The sequence below is a fragment of the Haliotis rubra genome, unplaced genomic scaffold, assembly GCF_003918875.1.
Source record: "Haliotis rubra isolate DU_JTF1 unplaced genomic scaffold, ASM391887v1 Scf674, whole genome shotgun sequence".
Taxonomy (NCBI): domain Eukaryota; kingdom Metazoa; phylum Mollusca; class Gastropoda; order Lepetellida; family Haliotidae; genus Haliotis; species Haliotis rubra.
Window position 1 is genome coordinate 170,612 of NW_025767384.1, and position 21,111 is coordinate 191,722.

Consider the following 21,111-nt stretch of genomic DNA (forward strand, 5'->3'; position numbering starts at 1 on the left):
ACTCATATTCAGGAACACTTGCCACATGATTATGGTCGCTGATATTTTGGGAAGAAAACTCATTCCAGCTGCGTTATATACTCATCAGCGTAATTTATGTGATTGTTTAACAACTATTTCATTGCCTACCTCTTCTTGGAACATCAGCGATTTATGTGTTAAAGAAAGTTTTGTTCACTAAATTTCAAAGAAATAAAAGATGTGTTACAAAAATATAGTTTTGTCTCATTTTCACGATGATCCTGCCAGTGTTCCCATATGGGAATATACCTGTATCTCTGGAACCATTCAAGATGAAATTTCGGATTTTTCTTAGTTACACCATTATGAGACTCTCCTGTAAATTTGATGTGTTTCTGAAGTGGGATCAAGTACCGGTATGATAAAGGTTAAGCAGATAAAGAGAACTGGGAAACCATTGTGCAATCGTTAAATGGTAATTTAAGACCATCAAACTTGGGTCACTTTTCTCCAATCAATAACCTATGGAGATAATGAATACACAAGGGCTTTGTTAAATGTCACATTTGTTATGTTTGGGATCAAGTTTTTACAGTTAACACTGACAACTTCACTTGCCAGGGGGATAAACACAAGACATGTTAGGAAGGATAACAATATACAGATGAATAACTTCTTTATTGCTGAAGATGTTCATCCATATATTGTTATCCTTCCTTACAGAGCCAACGTGTAAATGCCTCTGAAAGAAGTTACAAGACACAGGGCTCCAAGTTCATATTTAGACTTCCTTGTTATTATCTAAGTGAAATTTAAAATTTACTAGCCAAATTTAATGTTTGTTGCCATATATACAATTTCAGTTATTGTTCACATATTATCAAATTTACTAAGTTCCACTATTCGAGATCATTATTAACAAATATTTTGTAAATAGTCACTTAGACTCAAGATGATCGTAAGTCAGTCATCGCTAAACCTATCAATCATTATCAATAAATTCTTAATTAAATCAAAGTCAGAATTATTTATGATGAAAACTAGAATAACTGCCTTAATTTAATTTAATTTTTACCTCGCTCGCCAAAGACATTGTTTTTTATATTATTTGGTTGCATTTCTCAAAGTTTACTCACAAATGTGACCAATTCACTAGCAACTTGGAGCCATGAGACATATTGCCTGTACAACCAGTTGTTAGACACCATTTTTGCATAAGCTGTAGTGGGTGAGTGGGTCAAGTCACAAGAGCAGTGAGGTGCCTGACTCTGATGGTGTGGGTTTGAATCCCAGATGAGACTTGACCCTAGAAAGTACTAGAATGTGTACCTTACTGAGAAAGTGTAATACCAAATGTAATACGTTAGATGGGAGAATATTTAACAGAACAGAGCCAATATCTACTCAAAAATATCTTTCTTGTGAAAGCAGGTGATTACCTTCAGCATGTGTTTGAAGAACATGCACTTGGTTTTCAGTTTTGAAATCTTGATACCAATTTTACTAACTACATTAATCATAATAGATTTATACAGCACTTTCAGAGATTAATGGCCGATATGATGTTTCATTCTCACCTCCGTAACCTGTAGCACATGCGAAGATGACCCAGCACAGACATGCCCCAGACCGACCTATGAACTGCGTTGTAGAATGCTGCAGTGTCCACGGTGAGTGGGTGACCGTTGTTGACATCATACAGGCCGTACAACACGGCTAGAGCTGACGCTGTTGCTACACACCAGCCCAACACCACAAGCCACTGAAACAAAACAGGTAGCAAGCAATAAACAACATATTATATCTTAGCAACACACTGTATGTTATATCTGAGCAACATACTGAATGTTATATCATGGCAATATACTGTATGTTATATCCTAGCAACACACTGTATGTTATATCTGAGCAACATACTGAATGTTATATCAGCAATATACTGTAGGTTATATCATAGCAACACACTGTATGTTATATCATAGCAGCATACTGTAGGTTATATCATGGCAACACACTGTACGTTGAATCAAAGCACAGTCATTCTCAGATAAGTTGTACAAATGCTGTCGGACTGGTTACAGGCCCCGCTATCCTCAACGTGAAACCGTTTTTCCTATGAAATCGACAGTATTCTATAGTCAAATGTAATAGAAGTTTTGGGTAAACTACAGTAGTCACAAACATTTGAGAAAATATTTGAAACTGACTGTTCCTTTACAGTTGCTTATGATTTCCTTGCTGTCGGCAAAACATATTGCCGTCAAGGATTCTCTTCTACATAATACTAATTAATTACAAGTCAACGTAATAAACCAGCATAATGAAATTTCAAAGTGTGCTTTTATATATAAGAACATAAAATTCAAGGATGAGAAAAAAACCAAAAGACAATTTTTTGTTTTAATTTTGTTGGTAGAGGTAAGGTAATTTACGTTATGGTAACTGATGTACATAACATTTACTACATATAAACAAGTTTTAAAATGGGTTGTATTCTATGCCGGACACAATATTGCTTACAAACAAATGTCAACTGATCAACAAGGAGGATTAATAGAACGAACTAACCCATTTTATCTTTAGTTATTGGAACAATTTTTAAGGATGTAATCATACGTGACGGTCACAGTAAAATAAGTCTCATAGGAATCGATGCTGGCCCTAATCCATTTACATGGATAGCATAACCGTGTATGTTTCCAAACATTAAATCACCAAAACGGAGTAATGTGGCCCTCATCCTGGACATTTAATATAAGGATGTAATTTACGTTTTGTAATTTACGTTTAGTAGATGTTCAGAAATTCCTTGTAAGTGAAAAAGTGCACCACAAATACCCTATGTAATCACACGTTGGAAGCAGTGGTCATTTCAGCAGGTAATACGAATGTGAACTTTGATGAACCAGAGTTTCCTGATTCATCCTGAAGTGGAATAAGTGTTTTTCAATGATAAGGATGATTGTACTGTTTTGACACATGCTGTATAATGATTCCAAGTTACATTTTTGGAACATTACGATAATATTTTGATTAATCAGTTTAAATACTTTCATAATTCAGACATGATTTATGAAAAACATTCTTTGCCCTCCATGCATGGCCCTGTAACGTAAATTACAGGAATTGTGACGTAAATTACTTTTCATTGCCTCTACATTAATCTTTTCTGTATAAAGCACAGGCATATAAAGTAAGCTGAATATTGAAACATATGGTTTCCTATAAAGTGATAAAGCAGTAAACCTGTGATTGGATCGTGGAGATTTAAATTTAAGGATGTAAACAGGACTATTTTTTTAGTGTTTGATTATATGTTTCCAATGGCAATTGTACATTTTAACTGAGAATGGCTGAGCAACATCCTGTATGTCATATCACAGGAGCATACTGTATGTCATATCACAGCAACATACCGTATGTCATATCACAGCAACACACTGTATGTCATATCACAGCAACATACCGTATGTCATATCACAGCAACACACTGTATGTCATATCACAGCAACATACTGTATGTCATATCACAGCAACATACTGTATGTCATATCACAGCAACATCCTGTATGTCATATAACAGCATCAGCATGTATGTCATATCACAGCAACATCCTGCATGTCATATCACAGCAACATCCTGTATGTCATATCACAGCAACATACTGTATGTCATATCACAGCAACATACTGTATGTCATATCACAGCAACATCCTGTATGTCATATCACAGCAACATACCTGTATGTCATATCACAGCAACATCCTGTATGTCATATCACAGCAACATCCTGTATGTCATATCACAGCAACATCCTGTATGTCATATCACAGCAACATACTGTATGTCATATCACAGCAACATCCTGTATGTCATATCACAGCAACATACTGTATGTCATATCACAGCAACATCCTGTATGTCATATCACAGCAACATCCTGTATGTCATATCACAGCAACATACTGAATGTTATGTCATAGCAACATACTGTATGTCATATCACAGCAACATACTGAATGTTATGTCATAGCAACATATTGCATGTTATATCATAGCAGCATACTGTATGTCATTTACAGCAACATAATGTATGTTATAACATAGCAACATATTGTATACATCTCATATCACAGCAACATACTGTATGTCATATCACAACAACATATTGAAAATCAATCAACATCGACTGAAAGAAGGATTAAAAATAATTATCGTATGTCAAAAAATAATTTTCGACAACATGAATTTTGTTGTTTTAGTTTAACATACTTGAATGAAGTAAACTAACCATTAAATTGTATGTCATATCACAGCAACAAACTGTATGTCATGTCACAGCAACATACTGCGCATTGTTAAATTTTAACAACATACTGTGTTTAATTGCAATTCCAGTGTCTTTCTGTTGCATGCATGCATTTCACTGCATGACTGTATGTTATAAGGAACATTTATTAGTAAAAACCTGGGGAAAAACCCTTCAAATTGGTTTTCATAAAAATGTATATATGTTCGATCATAAGCAATAATCGCTCACCACAATCCTCCAATAAACATAGTGGATGTTATATCAACATTGCCAACACTAATGTTTTAACATACTGTATGTCATAGCAACATACTGTATGTTACATCAAAGCAGCATACTGTATGTTATATAATAGCAACAAACGGCAGGTTATATCATAGCAACACACTGTATGTTATATCATAGCAACATACTGTAGGTTATATAATAGCAACAAACGGCAGGTTATATCATAGCAACACACTGTATGTTATATCATAGCAACATACTGTAGGTTATATAATAGCAACAAACGGCATGTTATATCATAGCAACACACTGTATGTTATATCATAGCAACATACTGTAGGTTATATCATAGCAGCAACATACTGTATGTTATATCATAGCAACACACTGTATGTTATATCATTGCAACATACTGTAGGTTATATCATAGCAGCATACTTAGAGATTATTACACAAGCAAGTGTGTCATACGATTGATACCAAACGAGCAAAACATAATTTTGCACGAGTTTCGTATCAATAGTAAGGCACACTAATGTTTGTGTAATAATTTCTTTATTATCCATTTTATTCATGTACATTTGTGCAGTAAAACACTGTAAGCAAGTGTGACGGCCTTCTCCATTGACGTCACGATCAAATGTTTAATGATGTCACAGATGACGAAATACAGAAACAATGGTTGCTAGGCAAGAGTGATACATGCACATATTGAAAATATGACATGACTTATGTTTCACCATATAGATAATAATGTATGATAAATAACTGGCACCTCAGCAACACACTGCATGTTATGTCATAGCAACATGTTGTACAATCTAACATAGCAACATATAGTGTAGTATGCCACTGAAACATATTATTTGTCATATCATAGCAACATACAGTATCATAGCAGCATACTATTATCATACCACAGCAACATACAGTATTCTATACCATGGCAAGACATTGTACATTATACCATTGCTACATACTCTCATGATATACAGGGGTCGATTTAAGGAAATGAAACCTACTTGCACCCAGTGCAACCTAAGGCAATCACCTTGTTGCACCAAATATAAAAAGGTTGCACCTGCTGCTTAATATAAAATCTTACATAATGCTTGAGTTTTGGTAAAGACGGTTTAGAACAGTATTATAACAAAAGAAATCTGTAGTTATCTTACTTCCTTAAAGGTCACATGCAACCAAAAAGTCAAACATAATTAAAACACAATTATCACTTATTCATGACATATAATATACATTGCTGGTTATGAAAAAACATATAAACAAAATTATAAGCGTACAATCGCAAATCAAAAGTGCAATATTGTGTACTTGGGTTTACTTCCCAAGAAACGAAGCAGCCGGGATACCGAACCCAGTCAGAGCGGGTGGGTGTGCACTCAAGTGTAACGGCTGGTTCATTTGCAGATGCCCTCACCGGTCATTGTGTGTGTATATATAGAGATGTTGGGTTTTGTAAATACATGCTCATTTTTGTGTATAACATTTTGCAATCAACAGACATCATAACATGTCATGTGTTCAAGTATCACACCTGCCTGTCTGTGTAATTACATAATGTGACAGAGACCGAACTCGGGCTATAAATCAATGCATTTTGTTTATGGTGTATAGCCTGATTGGTGTTAAGTTCAAATTGCATGTGGTCAGTGATAGCAGCTGTGTATTGAATATTGTCATTAGCAGACAGGCAGGCAGACACACAGGTGTCAATAAAACAAGACATTGAGTTTAGTCCGTTTTCCCCAGAAAAGTCGGGGGAAAATTAGTGAAACGTTTGAACTCCGATTTCGCACATTTTTTTTCATCGCGTTATTTTTCAACTTTATAAGTTGAATTTGCATTTTTGAGGATTTGTTTCGGTAAGTCCATACCGAAAGGTATCAGAATCTGCAAAGTTGTGTTTTACGTTGCATGTGACCTTTAACTTTCATGAACAGCAAGTCCTTCAGTGACTGTTCCTACAATAATCAGAGTCACTGTTCCAAGTCAATTCCTCATCATTCTGTTTTCCAGCTGAAGTCTGTGTAATTTGAACACAAAATATTACCATGCACTGGGTCAAGTTGATATACATGAGAGGTTGCATTTAGCAGTTTCAGGTTGCACCAGTGCAAGTTTTAAATGCTTAAATCAAACCCTGATATATGATAGTAACATTTGTATGATATACCATATCGTATATTATTCCATAGCAACAAAATGTGTAACATGTTGTTTTGCTATAACATATTGCATGTTGCTATGCTATAATGTACAGAATGTTTCTGTGATAGATATTACATTTTGTCTCTATGGTATAACATATAAGTATATCACTATGGTATAATATTTGGTGTGTTGCACCAGAATAACATACAGTATGTACCTATTTTATATATATAATATGTTGCTATGTTATAACATAAAGCATGTAGTAACTGTAGTAACTGTAGTAACACGTTACCTTGTTGAGTCTGATCTTGCAGTCTGTTTTGTACAACAGATAGCCGGTTACCATGCCGACAATATATGGCCCCATGCGGCAGTACGGTGTGACGTAGTAGTCAAAGAAGTAGGCCATGAAGTCACTGGAAAATGAATGAGTGCATGTTTTTCGTATGCCATCTTTGACAGCAGACAACAGGGCTTTTAAGTGTCCAAGAATGCTAAAAACATGACTAATAACAGCAAGATGTTGAAATGTTAACTATTGCTTGTGTTGTAAAAAGCAGGCAGTGCGAATTCAACCTTAACTGAAATTAAGCAGAAGCTTAAAGGGAAACAACTCTGCTTACTCTCCTCCTCCGGCCCCGCCGCCCCCTGTCATTGATGTGGACATGTTGTGTACCCTGGATAACACCCCTGCCGTGATAAAGACAGCCAACAGGAACGCCAAGACAGCGATCGTGCCCAGGATGCCGGAACTACATGGAATGAATACTGAGGTAATTATACACAATCACACAGGACTTACTCTCCTCCTCCTCCTCCGGCCCCGGCGCCCCCTATCAATGATGGGGACATGTTGTGTACCCTGGATAATACACCTGCCGTGATAAAGACTGCCAAGAGGAACGCCAAGACAGCAATCGTGCCCAGGATGCCGGAACTACATGGAATTTATAATCAGTGGAAAAAAATGTAAAAACATCCTCAAGCGAAAACTAAGTTACTGTCCCAAAATGTTCACACCCATATATCAACAATGTAACATAAGCAGCAAGGGAATAATACAGCCATATCATATTACTGTACAAAAATAACAAAACTTTTACATGTCACCAAAAATCAGAACCATATATTAATTATTTTCAATAGAGTATTTACAGACAGGCAGCATGTGTAGATTCCAAATTTTGTTGCTTCTTGTTGAGTTTTAAAAAAATATTTTTTTTTCTGGGCATTGTTTACATCATATCTAATGGGGTTCACTCACAAGAACAGCGGCACAAAATGAGAGGCGACAAGATGTAGAACTGCATATCATTGGCCAGATACCAGGACCAGCCCATGCACTGAAACAAGGGAGATAAATCCATTTCAACAAATGCTCATGTGTTCACCGAGTTTCTTTTAAATAAGAAAAGAATTAGCTTGTTTATATGCCAACCAAGCAGGCTAATCACTACATCATCGCACAGATGTTACCAGGGTTTTCACTTACAAAAGTAGGGTGTCAAGGGTTTGTCAAGTACTGAGATGGTGTAGTATAGTGTATGTTCAGATAATTACCGGTGTAACAGGCCAAACTTTCCCCCTGGCCAAACCTTCCCCGGAGAAACTTTAGCCTAGCCCAAACTTTCCCCGGGGTAAGAATATCCCTGGGGAAAGTTTAGACTGGGGAAGAAATGACCTGCTACACCGCTACTTAGAGCCTGGAATGAATCAGTGGTCATGTGGACCGTGGTCGTCAGTGTTGGGAATTGGTTAAATCTCATAATTGATGACTGGTTCATTACAATCAATGAATCATCGAAAATAATTGGTTAGTGTCTTTTATTCAATTTTCCTGGTTATGTTTCTTAATGTACCAAAAAATAAAGAAAAAACATGTAGTTCTTAACGTTTTTTTTTTATCAAATTGCACATCTTTAAGGGATGACTAGTATCTTTGGAACATTTTCCTGGAGTCTTTAAGATAAATTCAATCATGACTTGGAACAAGCTTGTATTGCTTCTGAAACGTAACAGATAGAACCAACCTTGTGAAAAATATTGTTGTTGAAAACAAAAGTTCCAAAATTGTGTCTGTTCGATTATGAGGAAACATGATCGATTGGTTGGTCGTTTAGTCATAGATAACTACTCCTGATGCATAGTGGGTGTCTTGTGCATTTCTTCAGATGCAGTATTTGGGGGTTTCTGCGTCAATTCCCCACAATTGTGCATACACCAGTTAAGGCTTAAAGAGGAACACTTTTTGGGATGGACAACTTCTTTACTGCACTGGATGCGACGTTTTGGTGTAGATCCTAACACTGTTATCAAGCAAATGATACACAACATATGCACAAGGAGAAATATGTACATGACGGGTATTTGAGTTGATGTACATTGTTGACATAGTGAGGCTTGTTGTGATACAGAAATGATTGAAGCCAGATAGACATATGTTATCTGTCCGTTATCCGTCATTACTTGTGCCGTTTCGGGACGCCATCTTGCTCTTGCATCGTGTTGACTGACTGACTGACTGACTGACTGACTGAGTTTGGTTTTACGCCGCTTTTAGCAATATTCAAGCAACATCACGGCGGGGGACACCAGAAATGGGCTTCACACATTGTACCCATGTGGGGATTCGAACCCGGGTCTTCGGCGTGACGAGCCAACGCTTTAACCATTAGGCTACCCCACCGCCCCTTGTTCCCTAGAATCTCACTTGGGGTGGCACAGGTTATCATCACACCCAACCCCAGAACTTCCATCAAAGAAACACAAAATCTGTTCTTCTCCAGAATCTTCCGAGTAGGGCCACTGGAACCTCATCAGCCAAAGACTCTTGCATGAAAGAAGCACCACGACCTTATTGTGGCAGTTAGTTACCTCCCTTGAGGAGGTACAAAGATTGGTTTGTTTGTTGTTTAACGTCACACTCTGCAATATTCCAGCTATATGGCTACAGTCTGTAAATAATCAAGTCTGGACCAGACAATCCAGTAATCAACAGCATGAGCATCGGTCTACGCAATTGGGACACGATGACTTGAGTTAAAGAGCCTGACCACCCGATCCCCTTAGTCGCCTTTTATGACAAGCATGGGTTCCTTAAAATCAATTCTAACCCGGATCTTCACGGGTCCCCAACAGTCACAGAGCCCTAATAATTCCCCAGAATCTACCTAGAAAGGGCACAGGGACCTGACTGACTGACTGAGTTTGGTTTTAAGCTGCTTTTAGCAATATTCCAGCAACATCACGGCGGGGGACACCAGAAATGGGCTTCACACATTGTGCCCATGTGGGGATTCGAACCCGGGTCTTCGGCGTGACGACCCAACGCTTTAACCATTAGGCTACCCCACCGCCCCCACAGGGACCTGACCGGATCATGACAAGCATGGTTCTATAATAAACTATCCTACCACTAAATTACCCTGTGGAAGTAGTGTAAATTGGGGTATTTATACTTACCATCTCCTTGACATTGACCAGGTTGTTGACATACAGTAAGTTGGTCCACCATGAGTTCCGGCACTGGTTGATCTCAACACCCTGTTGAGGCCACAGAGGGCCGTTACTGATGTAGGGGAAGAGTGGGACGTACACCATCATCACCAACATGTATGGAGGCGTCAGTCTAAAATACATACACGTTGTTACTATGGTTTCCATAAAAATTAAATGCTACACATCTTGTGTATGAACGGAGAGGAGAGGTCATTCACATTGTACATGCCCTTCCATAAATATCATCATCAAACCCCTAGCCATACACTATGAACGGTCCAGTAGTCAGAATTGCAGGGGAGCACCTCCTAAAACTACCTCTCACAACCATCTTCCTACAAACACCACTTACAACCATCTGTATCGCCAATCATTATCTCTCACCACCACCTCTCACAACCACCTGTAAGCAAACAAACACCTCTCATAACCAAGTGTAAGCTAACAATCCCCTCTCACAACCAAGTGTAAGCTAACAATCACCTTTCATAACCAAGCGTAAGCTAACAATCCCCTCTTAAACCAACTGTAAGCGTACAATCCCCTCTCACAACCAACGGTAAGCTAACAATCACCTTTCATAACCAAGTGTAAGCTAACAATCCCCTCTTACAACCATCTGGAAGCTAACAATCCCCTCTCACAACCACCTGTAAGCCAACAAGCCCCTCTCACAACCAAGTGTAAGCCAACAAGCCCCTCTCGTAACCAAGTGTAAGCTAACAATCCCCTCTCACAACAAACTGTATGCTTACAATCACCTCTCATAGCCAAGTATAAGCTAACAATCATCTCTCTAACCAAGTGTAAGCTAACAATCACCTCTTACAACCAAGTGTAAACTAACAATCACCTCTCACAACCAACTGTAAGCTAACAATCACCTCTCACAATCAAGTGTAAGCTAACAATCCCCTCCCACAACAAACTGTATGCTTACAATCACCTCTCATAGCCAAGTATAAGCTAACAATCATCTCTCTAACCAAGTGTTAGCTAACAATCACCTCTTACAACCAAGTGTAAAGCTAACAATCACCTCTCATAACCAACTGTAAGCTAACAATCACCTCTCACAACCAAGTGTAAGCTAACAATCACCTCTCATAACCAAGTGTAAGCTAACAATCACCTCTCATAACCAACTGTAAGCTAACAATCATCACCTCTCATAACCAAGTGTAAGCTAACAATCCCCTCTAATAACCAATCACCTCTCATAACCAAGTGTAAGCTAACAATCACCTCTCATAACCAAGTGTAAGCTAACAATCACCTCTCATAACCACCTGTAAGCTAACAATCTCTCTCATAACACCTGTAAGCTAACAATCACTCTCTCTCATAACCAACCTGTAAGCTTAACAATCACCTCTCATAACCAAGTGTAAGCTAACAATCACCTCTCATAACCAATCACCTGTAAGCTAACAATCACCTCTCATAACCAAGTGTAAGCTAACAATCACCTCTCATAACCAAGTGTAAGCTAACAATCACCTCTCATAACCAAGTGTAAGCTAACAATCACCTCTCATAACCAAGTGTAAGCTAACAATCACCTCTCATAACCAAGTGTAAGCTAACAATCACCTCTCATAACCAAGTGTAAGCTAACAATCACCTCTCACAACCAAGTGTAAGCTAACAATCACCTCTCACAACCAAGTGTAAGCTAACAATCACCTCTCACAACCAAGTGTAAGCTAACAATCACCTCTCACAACCAAGTGTAAGCTAACAATCACCTCTTACAACCAAGTGTAAGCTAACAATCACCTCTCACAACCAAGTGTAAGCTAACAATCACCTCTCACAACCAAGTGTAAGCTAACAATCACCTCTCATAACCAAGTGTAAGCTAACAATCCCTTCTTACAACCATATGGAAGCTAACAATCCCCTCTTACAACCATGTCGAAGCTAACAATCCCCTCTTACAACCATGTGTAAGCTAACAATTACCTCTCACAACCAAGTGTAAGCTAACAATCCCTCTCACAACCAAGTGTAAGCTAACAATCCCCTCTCATAGCCAAGTGTAAGCTAACAATCACCCCTCACAACCATCTGTAAGCTAACAATTACCTCTCACAACCAAGTGCAAGCTAACAATCCCCTCTTACAACCATAAGGAAGCTAACAATCCCCTTTTACAACCATCTGGAAGCTAACAATCCCCTCTTAAACCATCTGTTAGCTAACAATCCCCTCTTACAACCATCTGTAAGCTAACAATCACCCACAAACATTGCAAATAATCATGGCCTGCTGATTTTGTAGCTTGCCTGACAGATTCAATTTATCACCCTTACAAACAGTTCATAAAACCACCTCTCACAAACACAGCTGATATTGCCTTTCTCTTTCTCTATCACCGTTTCTCAACTCCAATGATCATCTCTGACAACCACTTCCAACATCCACCTCCCATAAACACCTCCCAAAACCACCTCAGACCACACCTGATAACATCTGACAGTCATCCCCAACGGTCAACGTCCATAATCACCTCCCACAAAAACCTCCGACAATCACCTGTCACAACCAAGTCCCACAGTCATCTTCCACAACCACCTCTCACATCTACGCCTAGCCATACACCCTCCTCATCCAGCATCACTCACCTCCAGAACCTGTGGAAGTAGAACATGAACCAGTTGATCCTGCCACCAGCCCGCCTCATCTCTTTCAGCACCAGGAATGTCACTAGCAGCCCACTGGAACATACATGAACAGCGTGGTGACCAGGCAACCTCCACATGCTGCCAGGTGAACAATGGTGATGAGGTGACACACATTTTCATGCCACATCACTTGACCAACATATTATCATGTCATGTTAAGGGGCGGCAGGGCTAGCCTAGTGGTTAAAGCGTTTGCTCGTCATGCCAAACACTCGGGATCGATTCCCCACATGGGTACAATGTGTGAAGCTCATTTCTGGTGTCCCCCACCATGACATTGCTGGAATATTGCTAAAAGTGGCATAAAAGCAAACTCACTCACTCATGTCATGTTACATGACCAACACGATTTCATGTTATGTCACTCAACCATCAAGTTGTATTATCAAGTCACTCAACCATCAAGTTGTATTATCAAGTCACTCAACCAACAAGTTATACTGTCAAGTCACTTGACCAACTTGCATTAATGTCATGACACTTGACCAACTTGTATTAATGTCATGTCAATTGACCAACATGTTTTAATGTCATGTCACTTGACCAACATGTGTTAATGTCATGTCACTTCACCAACATGTGTTAATGTGATGTCACTTGACCAACATGTTTTGATGTCATGTCACTTGACCAACATGTGTTAATGTAATGTCACTTGACCAGCATGTTTTAATGTCAAGTCACTTGACCAACATATTATCATGTCATGTTAAGGGGCGGCGGGCTAGCTTAGTGGTTAAAGCGTTTGCTCGTCATGCCAAACACTCGGGATCGATTCCCCACATGGGTACAATGTGTGAAGCTCATTTCTGGTGTCCCCCACCATGACATTGCTGGAATATTGCTAAAAGTGGCATAAAAGCAAACTCACTCACTCATGTCATGTTACATGACCAACACGATTTCATGTTATGTCACTCAACCATCAAGTTGTATTATCAAGTCACTCAACCATCAAGTTGTATTATCAAGTCACTCAACCAACAAGTTATACTGTCAAGTCACTTGACCAACTTGCATTAATGTCATGACACTTGACCAACTTGTATTAATGTCATGTGAATTGACCAACATGTTTCAATGTCATGTCACCCGACCAACATGTATTAATGTCATGTCACTTGACCAACATGTGTTAATGTGATGTCACTTGACCAACATGTTTCAATGTCCTGTCACTTGACCAACATGTTTTGATGTCATGTCACTTGACCAACATGTGTTAATGTCATGTCACTTGACCAACATGTATTAATGTCATGTCACTTGACCAACATGTGTTAATGTCATGTCACTTGACCAACATGTTTCAATGTCCTGTCACTTGACCAACATGTTTTAATGCCATGTCACTTAACCAGCATGTTTTAATGTCATGTCACTTGACCAACATGTTTCAATGTCCTGTCACTTGACCAACATGTGTTAATGTCATGTCACTTGACCAACATGTGTTAATGTCATGTCACTTGACCAACATGTGTTAATGTCATGTCACCTGACCAACATATTTTAATGTCATTTCACCTGACCAGCATGTTGGTCAAGTGTCATGTCACTTGACCAACATGTTTTAATGTCATGACACTTGACCAACATGTGTTAATGTCATGTCACTTGACCAACATGTATTAATGTCATGTCACTTGACCAACATGTGTTAATGTCATGTCACTTGACCAACATGTTTCAATGTCCTGTCACTTGACCAACATGTTTTAATGCCATGTCACTTAACCAGCATGTTTTAATGTCATGTCACTTGACCAACATGTTTCAATGTCCTGTCACTTGACCAACATGTGTTAATGTCATGTCACTTGACCAACATGTGTTAATGTCATGTCACTTGACCAACATGTGTTAATGTCATGTCACCTGACACCAGAAATGAGCTTCACACATTAATGTCATGACACTTGACCAACTTGTATTAATGTCATGTGAATTGACCAACATGTTTCAATGTCATGTCACCTGACCAACATGTGTTAATGTCATGTCACTTCACCAACATGTGTTAATGTGATGTCACTTGACCAACATGTTTTGATGTCATGTCACTTGACCAACATGTGTTAATGTAATGTCACTTGACCAGCATGTTTTAATGTCAAGTCACTTGACCAACATATTATCATGTCATGTTATGGGCGCAGTGGCTAGCTTTAGTGGTTAATGCGCTTGCTCGCCATGCCAAACACTCGATCGATTCCCACATGGGTACAATGTGTGAAGCTCATTTCTGGTGTCCCCACCATGACATTGCTGGAATATTGCTAAAAGTGGCATAAAAAAGCAAACTCACTTACTCATGTCATGTTACATGACCAAACGAATGTTATTTCAACCATCAATGTTATGTCACTCAACCATCAAGTTGTATTATCAAGTCACTCAACCAACAAGTTGTACTGTCAAGTCACTTGACCAACATGTTTTAATGTCATGTCACTTGTGTTAATGTGGATGTCACTTGACCAACATGTTTCAACATGTCACTTGACCAACATGTTTTGATGTCATGTCACTTGACCAACATGTGTTAATGTCATGTCACTTGACCAACATGTTTTAATGTCATGTCACTTGACCAACATGTGTTAATGTCATGTCACTTGACCAACATGTTTCAATGTCATGTCACTTGACCAACATGTTTTAATGCCATGTCACTTAACCAGCATGTTTTAATGTCATGTCACTTGACCAACATGTTTCAATGTCCTGTTGACCAACATGTGTTAATGTCATGTCACTTGACCAACATGTGTTAATGTCATGTCACTTGACCAACATGTGTTAATGTCATGTCACTTGACCAACATGTGTTAATGTCATGTCACTTGACCAACATGTGTTAATGTCATGTCACTTGACCAACATGTGTTAATGTCATGTCACTTGACCAACATGTGTTAATGTCATGTCACTTGACCAACATGTTTTAATGTCATGTCACTTGACCAACATGTGTTAATGTAATGTCACCTGACCAGCATGTGTTAATGTCATGTCACTTGACCAACATGTTTTAATGTCATGTCACTTGACCAACATGTTTAATGTCATGTCACTTGACCAACATGTGTTAATGTCATGTCACTTGACCAACATGTGTTAATGTCATGTCACTTGACCAACATGTGTTAATGTCATGTCACCTGACCATTTTAATGTCATTTCATGTTACGCATGTTGGTAATGTCATGTCACTTGACCAACATGTTTTAATGTCATGTCACTTGACCAACATGTGTTAATGTCATGTCATGTGTTAATGTCATGACCAACATGTGTTAATGTCATGTCACTTGACCAACATGTGTTAATGTCATGTCACTTGACAACATGTGTTAATGTCATGTCACTTGACCAACATGTGTTAATGTCATGTCACTTGACCAACATGTTTTAATGTCATGTCACTTTAGACCAGGATGTCATGTCCTGACCAGCATGTGTTAATGTCATGTCCAACATGTGTTAATGTCATGTCACTTGACCAACATGTTTCAATGTCATGTCACTTGACCAACATGTTTTAATGTCATGTCACTAGACCAGGATGTCCTACGGTCGTGTCACTTGACCAACATGTTTTAATGTCATGTCACTTGACCAACACATTTTTAATGTCATGTTTGCGCCTCATTTGATAATTCTTTGGCTGAAATATTTTTCAGAATAGAGTGAAAAAAAACAAGAGACAAACATATTTAGCACTGACCTCAGAGTGAAGAAGGAGTCGACAGACACGGTAGCATTGATAATGGCCTGGAAGGTGAAGCGCTTTATGACATCCGGGAAGTAGCTGATGAAGTTGTCTGTAAACGATGTCAAACAGTCACACAATGATGATACTTGTGTAGAATATCAGCACCACATACTCATATTGGCACTATGGAATGATACTGTCATGATGGGAATATACCAACACTGTGGTATGATATTGGCACTAAGATGTGGTATATTGACAGTAAGATATGGTACTGGCACTATGGAAATATACCAACACTGTGGTATGATATTGGCACTAAGATATGGTATATTGGCACTAAGATGTGGTATATTGGCACTATGATGTGGTAATGTAGCAGGGCATGGAGTCATCCCACAGATGACATCCTTACCTTGTCAGAGGTTAACCTCTTAGGTCATGCGGACTATGCATCCGACTTCGGATCAGAAGGTCTGTGGTTCAAATCCCAGGACGGGGATCGGAAATTTTATGGTTGCTACAGTACCAGGGAATAATATTGCATGAAATAAAAACCTATGGAATGATATTGACGATATGGAATGATGTTGACGATATGGAATGATATTGACGATATGGAATAATATTGACGATATGGAATGATGTTGACGATATGGAATGATGTTGACGATATGGAATGATGTTGACAATAATAATATTGCGATAGGAAATGACGATATGGAATGATAAAACCGATATGGAATGATGATATGGAATGATGTTGCCGATATGGAATGATGTTGACGATATGGAATGATATTGATATGGAATGATGTTGACGATATGGAATATTGACGATATTGATAGGAAATGATATGGAATGATGTTGATATGGAATGATACGATATGGAATAAAATTGCCGATATGGAATGATGTTGACGATATGGAATGATGTTGACGATATGGAATATTGATATGGAACAAAATTGACGATATGGAATATGGAATGATGATGTTGACGATATTGACGATATGGAATGATGTTGACGATATGGAATGATGTTGACGATATGGAATGATGTTGACGATATGGAATGATATTGACGATATGGATATTGATGATATGGAATGATGTTGACGATATGGAATGATGTTGACGATATGGAATGATATGACGATATTGATGTTGCAGATATGGAAATGATATTGATGTTGACGATATGGAATGATGTTGACGATATGGAATGATATTGATGATATGGAATGATGATATGGAATAAAACCGATATGGAATGATCTTGGGAATGATCGATATGGAATGATATTGAATGATATGGAATGATGTTGACGATATGGAATGATGTTGACGATATGGAATGATATTGACGATATGGAATGATATTGACGATATGGAATGATATTGATACCCTGGTGCGAAATTGGCATTACAGAGTTGCATCGACTCTACAGAATAATATCTATATTACCATATAACTATATCTATATGGATTGATATTGGCACCATTGAATTATATTTGCATTAGGGTTGATATTGGCCCTGGATATTGAGTCTCCACTGGCTCCATCTGATCCATGAATCTTCAAATGTAGAGAAACTATACATTTTAACCTAGTGCCCAAGACAAAGAAATGGGGTGATGAGAGAACCAACTCTTATAACAAACATTGCTGAAACACTCAACTGGTTATTGGTTCATTGGTTTCTTATGTTACACATCCAGACTCACCTACACTTGACAGACCAAAGACATAGGTGTGCCCCAGGATTACCCATGTCATGGAGAGGAAGCGGATACCGTTGATGGCGGTGAGACTTCCAGCTGACTGTTTGGTGCTCAGCAGCTTGGAGGCGTTCGTGTACACAGAGAACGATAACAGGATCTTGCCACAAAGACCTACAAGGACATGTGTGTATATGTGTATAGATGTGTATACATAACAAGGACATGCTGTACATATATATTATACTTGATGACAAGGAATGCTGTATACATCCAAGCATAAACATATTTTATTAGATTTTAACAAGGGCACAGTGTACATACTAACAAGGGCATAGTGTGTATATTCTAACAAGTCCTCTTGAACAGGTCAATAAGAATCAAACTTGGTAAAGACTGTCTTCTACTAATACATACTTGGTTGAGGCTGGCTAAACTCTGGTTTCCCTGTGTCGCCAATCAGTGGAGTTGTCTCCTCTTGTCTATGCTTGATGTTCAGTGATGTGTAAGTGTCAGCTCCATTCAACAAACCATTTGCCTCAGCAGCCAACACGTACCAGCGTGGAAGCTGGATAATGACGATGTCATAGATTGTGCCAATCACCATTAGCGCAAGAAACACCATTGCCACCACACTGGAAACAAAACAGTAAAACAAATATTACATATGCATGGAGCAATACCTTTCCCTGAACCAGAATTCCTTCATGCCTTGGTAATTTATCAGTTTAGAAAAGAAAGGTCACATTGCCTTCTTGTTCCCAAATTGACAGATTAGTAGGTTAGCCTATTGGTGAAAGCATTCCATCACGCTGAAGACCAGGTTCGACTCCCCACATGGGTACAATGTGTGAAGCCCATTTCTAGTATCCCCCACCATGACATTGCTGTAATATTTCTAAAGGAAGCTAAAACTATACTCACTCATGCTCCAAACTGACATGTACAGAAGCATTGCCAAGACAAGCATGCTAGTATGTACTGGTAACATGAAAGTACAGGTCCTTCTGACCGCCTCCGTGGTGTAGTGGTTAGAGCGTCCGCCCGGAGTGCAGAAGGTCGCGGGTTCGATCCCAGACCGCGTCATACCAAAAGACGTTAAAATATGGTACTTGTTGGTCCCTGCCTGGCGCTCGGCATTAATGGGTACAACAAGGACTGGTCGGCTCGAGTCAGTAAAATGTGTCTGAGTGGGGTATTCATGCTTCACTGTGGCATGGTATCTCAGTGGGCTAGCACTATAAAACCAGCTTAAGTCTGGGCTAGTACAAGCAGCCGCACATACACATACACACGCATGCACGTCGGCATATGAGCGAAATATTCTCAAGCACAACATTAAACCCAATTTCACCTCACCTCACAGGTCCTTCTGTTGATAACTGCGTGTGCTGCATGCTCAACAACAGAACAATATGGTTGAATCATTCAAACCAAATCAGTTTCAGCAATGGTTGCATGCACATGCAACTCACCCTCTGATCGGATTCACTGGGTCACTAAGTTTGTTTCAAACCAGGCAACCCTGGAGGGGAGAGACATAAGAATGTACACGAAAATGTCTTGATATTTATACCGGTAGTAGAGAAGTTGGCATGTTTTCCTGTTAGCAGTATACCACAACAATACAAGCCCTGCATGCTCTTGTATTGTCATCTTGAAACACAAAACGGTGTCTATGTTGACGCACAAATGGCACCTCATGTGCCTTCAGGATCCTGTCATGGTAGCGCTGACCAGTGACATGTCCGTGTTCTGCCAGTCACAGTGATCCCATCCCACACCATTACAGAGCCACCCCCAAAACAATCGTTCTAATGAACAGCAGGTCATCCTGGTACCTTAATGTTCATCTCAAGACCTTCACATCATCCCTCGGGATAGAAAGACGCAGGTAAGTTACTGGTGTGCTCAGATCAACTCACAAGACAGCGATGGCTTTAGTGTCCCACTCCAGGTTCTCCTCCTGGCACACGGAGCGCTTGACCTTGAACTGTGTGGTGATGTTCAGCTGCTCAAGCACCAGATCCAACACTGCAGGAAGACAAACATAACAAGCAATTGATCCTACACTGCAGGGAGACAAACATAACAAGCACCTGCTCCAACATTGCAGGAAGACAAATATAACAAGCACCTGCTCCAACACTGCAGGAAGACAAACATAACAAGCACCAGATCCAACACTGTAGGAAGACAAACATAACAAGCACCTGCTCCAACATTGCAGGAAGACAAATATAACAAGCACCTGCTCCAACACAACAGTGAGACAAACATAACAAGCACCTGCTCCAACACTGCAGGAAGACAAACATAACAAGCACCTGCTCCAACACTACAGTGAGATAAACATAACAAGCACCTGCTCCAACACTGCAGTGAGACAAACATAACAAGCACCTGCTCCAACACTGCAGTGAGACAAACATAACAAGCACCTGATCCAACACTACAGTGAGACAAACATAACAAGCACCTGCTCCAACACTACAGTGAGACAAACATAACAAGCACCTGATCCAACACTACAGTGAGATAAACACAACAAGCACCTGCTCCAACACTACAATGAGATAAACATAACAAGCACCTGATCCAACACTACAGTGAGACAAACATAACAAGCACCTGCTCCAACCCTACAGTGAGACAAACATAACAAGCACCTGCTCCAACACTACAGTGAGACAAACATAACAAGCACCTGATCCAACACTTCAGTGAGACAAACATAACAAACAACACTACAGTGAGACAAACATAACAGGCACCTGCTCCAACACTACAGTGAGACAAACATAACAAG

General features: G+C 39.2%; 1 protein-coding gene across 1 annotated transcript in view; it reads right to left on the bottom strand.

Annotated features, from left to right (window-relative positions):
* LOC124257816 (nose resistant to fluoxetine protein 6-like) overlaps positions 1-21,111 on the bottom strand; it is a 51,813-nt gene that overhangs the window by 18,875 nt on the left and 11,827 nt on the right. Inside the window, 12 exon segments of the mRNA XM_046691956.1 lie at positions 1,539-1,576; positions 1,578-1,723; positions 6,967-7,090; positions 7,477-7,611; positions 7,939-7,954; positions 7,957-8,017; positions 10,137-10,302; positions 12,800-12,892; positions 16,590-16,686; positions 18,309-18,476; positions 18,720-18,937; positions 20,228-20,336. Coding sequence (XP_046547912.1) covers positions 1,539-1,576; positions 1,578-1,723; positions 6,967-7,090; positions 7,477-7,611; positions 7,939-7,954; positions 7,957-8,017; positions 10,137-10,302; positions 12,800-12,892; positions 16,590-16,686; positions 18,309-18,476; positions 18,720-18,937; positions 20,228-20,336 — 1,371 coding nt within the window.